The sequence below is a fragment of the Bos mutus genome, chromosome X, assembly GCF_027580195.1.
Source record: "Bos mutus isolate GX-2022 chromosome X, NWIPB_WYAK_1.1, whole genome shotgun sequence".
NCBI classification, from domain to species: domain Eukaryota; kingdom Metazoa; phylum Chordata; class Mammalia; order Artiodactyla; family Bovidae; genus Bos; species Bos mutus.
In genome coordinates, this window is record NC_091646.1 from 48,483,381 (window position 1) to 48,488,669 (window position 5,289).

General features: G+C 41.1%; 1 protein-coding gene across 1 annotated transcript; it reads right to left on the reverse strand.

Annotated features, from left to right (window-relative positions):
• Window positions 1-530: 530 nt before the first annotated feature.
• On the reverse strand, window positions 531-5,289 carry TSPAN6 (tetraspanin 6). The gene is made up of 8 exons (XM_005888593.3): window positions 5,080-5,289; window positions 4,000-4,188; window positions 3,661-3,735; window positions 3,039-3,137; window positions 2,640-2,774; window positions 2,275-2,358; window positions 1,439-1,544; window positions 531-757 (listed from the first exon to the last, which is right to left on the reverse strand). Exons 1-7 carry the CDS (start codon window positions 5,164-5,166, stop codon window positions 1,476-1,478), a joined length of 738 nt encoding a protein of 245 aa, XP_005888655.1. The 5' UTR covers window positions 5,167-5,289; the 3' UTR covers window positions 531-757; window positions 1,439-1,475.

Consider the following 5,289-nt stretch of genomic DNA (forward strand, 5'->3'; position numbering starts at 1 on the left):
CAAAACTATTAAAAGTTAACCTTAGTATTGACAATTAAGTCATATGAACCTGGCAAGGAAATTCCAGCTAAAGCTAATGAAGATCTTTTGCTTTAAATTCCCAAAGAGAATACAATAACTCTGGCACCAGTAATAATCAGAACCTTTCAAACAATAATGGAAACAAACATGTTAGTGTAAATATCTTAATTCAGAGGCAGAGAAACATAAAGTGTTAAGGTGTTGCAACCTGATGTATCACAGAGCATGTGTAGTGCCTTTTACAGTCTTGAGTGCCTTAGAAGTCAGACCATTACCACCAATTGGCAACTCTGATGATGGGTGTTATCCAACTACTGGCTGGAATTAAATTACAGTGTGACTAATGAAAACATTTTAATTTCTTGAAGCAAAGTATACAATCACACCAGATAACTCTGGCTGGGAAAAGGGCAAGTTTGGAAGGGTCAGTTTTCGATCTTACTACATGAACAGCAAACTCATTGTCTATCAAAAGCCCCATACCAAGACAAAAAAGTCAAGAGGAACAGTTTTGCTTCATTTACAATTTATTAAGCTCTTCCAGTGTTTCAGAGTGATATGGAGATTTCAATGATGTAACATGAATGGGACAAAAGGTGGACTTCGAACGTATCAAACAACTGTCTTGATCGAATCAGACTATTGATGTAGTTTTTCAATCTATCTGTAACAAATGTAGGTCTTCCATCCAGGTGATCTTGTAATTCACAAGGTTGGGGATAGGGATGTTAATATCCTAAATTAAAGGAAAAATAGTTAATTTCCTTGTAACCCAAACTTCAATATCTGTATTCATTTGCACGCATTTTAATCTAGTCTGCTAATGAAGATCTCCACGTGTTCCCAGTGAGTGACTCAAATCAAATGTGAAGGGAACCCTAGGGATTAATTCAGCCAGCTATAGTTCTCACATTTTATCATTCAAATTCTGAAGTTATTGAAACACATGTTTCTCCAAAATCTAGTTAAGCTAGATGAGTTCATGGCTCTAGTAATACCAGAAGACTGCAGTAAATGAGAATTGGGTAAAAGACCAGGGGAAAATGCTGGTATTGATCAAGAGCCAGAGTGTACTTGCCAGGGACACTTACAAGTAAGGTCACTATTAGGATTCTTCATTTCTCTTCATTAGGTTCAAATCTGTTAGAAATGGGACCACGAAGGATCTTTAGGCTGACATGTAGGTAAACCCAGAGAGGCCCATCTGTCCTTTTACTGCCATGATATTTTTGCGAGACTAGTGCTTATACATGGCTGTGCTGTGCCAAGTCACTTCAGTTGTGTCCCGCTGCTAACACAATGCTGATAATATTTGAATGCACTGCTGGACATGATCTTCTTTGCAAACTCAGTCCCATCCATCACATGTATAGGCAGAAGTAAACACTGACAGTGCTGAGGATCAAAATGAACATACCTTAAAGTTGGAGAGTAATAGGCCCGTGTTATGTTGGTTACACTATCTCATACTGGTTATTTGTAATGGCACGAGAGAGGCAGTAAGCTAGAAAGATTCCAATCAGCTGGAAATAAAATATAAGCAAAACTAAACATACACATACACATAAAGCTTAAATACCTGAAGATACAGGTCCTTTCACTTCCAATTCACTACTTATTTCCTTAAGTTTTTTCTATAATAAGCTTATACATGATGTCTTAACTACAACTGTGATCTGGAATTTCACAACCATCCCTGACATAAATCAGTCTGGGAAAATCCTGAAGTTTGGGGAAACTTTTCTTATTCTTCCTCTCAGTTATCAGAGCAAAAAGGATATGGCTTAGAATTAGCATCTCATCAAGTAAAATCTCCATCTATGAGGCAGTACTGTGATAATGAAAATGCTGTCCAGCATGGCAGCAATTAGCCACATATGGTTTTCAAGCACTTCAAATGGAAGCCTAAGGAGCTAAAATTTTAATTTCATAGTTATAACTTTTGAAAGGTGGCTATTTTATTAGAGAGTACAGATTCAGAGAGACCTAAGAGGGCAGGTCTCACAGAACTCTGGCGTTGTGGAAAACAGCATGGTAAAACAGGATCCAAGACAACTGAAAACTGGAATGGAAAGGGCAAAACTACTATGTTTCTACTGAGATGATCGACTGAGTTTTGTGAAAATGTGACTTCTCTAAAAAATGTCCTTGCTATACAGGGCCCAGAAGCAAAAACTCAAAGCCTTCAAAGTGGAAATCTTGTAGCCTACACCTACAAAAGTGATGAAACATTTCCTAACTACAAGGACTTACTTGGAAGCAAGCAACTCCAAAAGAAATTCCAGCAACAACTCCCATTTCTGACTCTATAATGGTCATCACCATTATAAAACAACCCTAATGGAAGAGAAATTAAAAAAAAAAAAAAACAGTAAGTACAGTCCAAGCAATAATACTTTGATCACACATCTCTGCAAAAGATGATCTTTGTTCTTTTATTCAAATTATTCTTTCATAACAAATCCTATCTCCTTTGAGGGACATAAGATTCATTTTTTGGATTATGCATTTAAGTGTCACTTAATCACAAGTCACAAATTTTCTGAGCTTCAGTTTTCTGCGCTATTGCAGATTATGTGTATTGTGAGTGAAAATTAAATTCTTTTTTTACTCCTTACTTCATTGTTTACTTTATCTGCATCTCTCTGAGGAGAACAATCTTCAAGTTTACAGCAGCTTTCAGGAAATCCTTTTTCCGAGTAATAATTAGTATCCTTCCAATCTCTATAGTTGGTGACACCACAACAATGCAACTGAAAAAAATCCAACAAAAGCATTTAGAGTTCATATTACAACTATGTAGTCAAACAATTACACCAGCATCTAAGATTATACTCAGTGATCTCTATCCTATGACATTGGCATTAAAATTCATGAGATAAACATTTTGGAACTGGTCTGACTTTCACTGCTATACTGCAAGTGGACAACATATGATAGGCAGGGGCCTATCATCTTCTCTGAGGGAATAGCGAATGTGTTTCCTTCTTGAGAAACCACCAGCTATGACCACTTACCATGCTTTGGATCTTGTCTACTGCATCACTTCTATAATCTCCCGTAGCGTTATACTGCTTTAAAGCTTTCTCATAATTATTCTTAAGGCTGTTCTTAATCTACAGCAAAGAAACACAAGGCTGGTAAACAAAGATTCTAGAATGTTCTTTTGATCTCCAGGTCAAATAGGAAATTGCAGCAACATATAATTAATATCTATGGTCCAATTCTATCTTCTAAGTGATATGGTTTTGCTAAGGGGACTCCTAAGCAAAACATTCCAGGAAAAGATGATAACTATGAGAAGTTCACAGTACAATGGGAACCTAAATTTATTCAAGTGGCAGCTTTGTACTGCTGTATCGCCCACCCTCACTACCACTTTGTTAAACACTCTCCTGGATGAGGCCTCAGTACTCACTGAATGATTTCCTAACCCCAGATTTAACAAAGTGGAATTCCAATTTCTAATTTGTTTTTAAAGTTTTGACAAGTGGAGAAGGTATCAATTCTGTGTTACCAGTTTTGTGCTAGTGAAAGCACTAGTGAAAGCTGTCTTTTAACTCTATTACTTAAATTTATCCAGTTTTATCTCTTAGAGGATAAATTTTCACATATTCAGGTTCCCAAAGGCAAGCTTACCTCATGTCTGAAAACAAATCCTATGATAGCAGCGACCAGTTCAACCAAAAAAATGAGAGTCAGAAACATTGCATACTGTGGGATAAAAAGAAAGTCCAAGTCAGCATAAATAAGATACATGACAGCTGCAAAGCGAGTCAATGTTCAGCACACTGTTACTGAAAAGGGCAGGGAAAACACAACAGAAGTGGGAATTGGCAGCTATACTGTTACTTGCTAAGTTTTCATAAGGAAGAGGAAAAATCAGAAAGGGGCCATGCCTAGTTCCAAGAAACAAAGCCTACAACATATTAGCCTTTTCAAAAACCAACAACCAATTTTAAGAAAACAAGGACTCACCAGTTTCAGCATCCATGCAGAAGCTCGGCAGGTAGCAAAACAGCCAAAGGTGCCCAAAAGAATAATGACAGTGCCAGTGCCAATGAGCACAAAGGGGACATTGGTGGCCTTCTCATTTAAAAGGGAAAAATAATTCTCTAGGCTCACCTTGCCCCAAATGCCAACGGCAAGAAGGATAACACCAGTGATCTATGTGGGAAATCAGAGAATAGAGAGTTATACACTGTATACAGTAACATCTTCAAACCACACACCACTAGATGTTTAAGAAACAATAGGTGTGAGAATTGACGTAGCACTCTGTGGCCACAGAACTGTGGCTGGGATATGGCAGACAAGGGGGGACTGTACAGAGGGTTAGGAAGGGGAGCTGCACACAAGAACAGGTCTTGATAAACCCACACGCTGGATAGCTGTAGCCAGGACAAAACCAGGGGGCAGCTAGGCATCTTGACAAAATTCTTAAACTTGATGTTTTTTTTTTTACCCTAGGGTTCAAAACTTCCTTAACCCATTTACTCCCGCTTTAGGAAGAAAACCTTCCCGCAGGTAGGGGGAGAGGGAGTGTTTGTAAGTGTTCCAGAAACAAATGTGCACAGCGTACAAAAGAATGGTTCACAAAGCAAGCCTAAGGATAGACTGGCGGGAGCGGAGCCATTATCATACTTACCTGCGAAATACTCCGCTCTTATGAAGCAGTGAAAAGAAAGAGACTATTATGCAAGCGAGCCCTCAGCGGGCCCGGGCAAGCCTTGCTTCTCAGGGGACACTCTCTGCTTGCTTTGGGGGCGGGGGGGGGGGCGGTCACTCCATTCCAGGCGCCCCGCATCGAATTCGAACGCTAGGCACTTCTGGTCCTGGTTCAGCCTCTCGGCTGCCCAAGACCCCGACCCGAGCGGGCGAGATGCCCGAACCCGAGGTGGAGTCCCAGCGCCGAGGTCCCAGCAGCGACCGCCGCCCCAACCCCACTCGCGCCTCCCTTCCCACTTCGGATCCGAGCTCCCTCGGCTCGGGGTCACACACCCCCTCCCCGACTCCAGCCTGGGATCCCCTCCAGTCCCCGGAGTCTCCGTCTCTCACCCAGAAGATGAATGTGTAGATCAACAGGACGCTCTTGAAACAAGTGATGACCGGTTTGGTCTGCAGCCTCCGAGAAGGGGACGCCATGACTCGCCAGAGACCCTGCCCGCTGCGCCAGGCGATCGGAACAGCTAGCGAGGCGCGGAGCCCCCGAGTCTTCCCGGAAACTGCCGAAAAGTTACGAGCGCCCGCAACTGAGAAGAGCCGGAA

Bases quoted from the DNA above. Each gene is read 5' to 3' on its own strand.
- TSPAN6 (XM_005888593.3), bottom strand. From the start codon at position 5,166: ATGGCGTCCCCTTCTCGGAGGCTGCAGACCAAACCGGTCATCACTTGT. The intron at 3,138-3,660 runs GTAAGCTTGCCT...TCTTTGCTGTAG, and splicing joins GATTTGTTTTCAGACATGAG to ATTAAGAACAGCCTTAAGAA. The intron at 2,775-3,038 runs GTAAGTGGTCAT...GATTTTTTTCAG, and splicing joins TAGACAAGATCCAAAGCATG to TTGCATTGTTGTGGTGTCAC.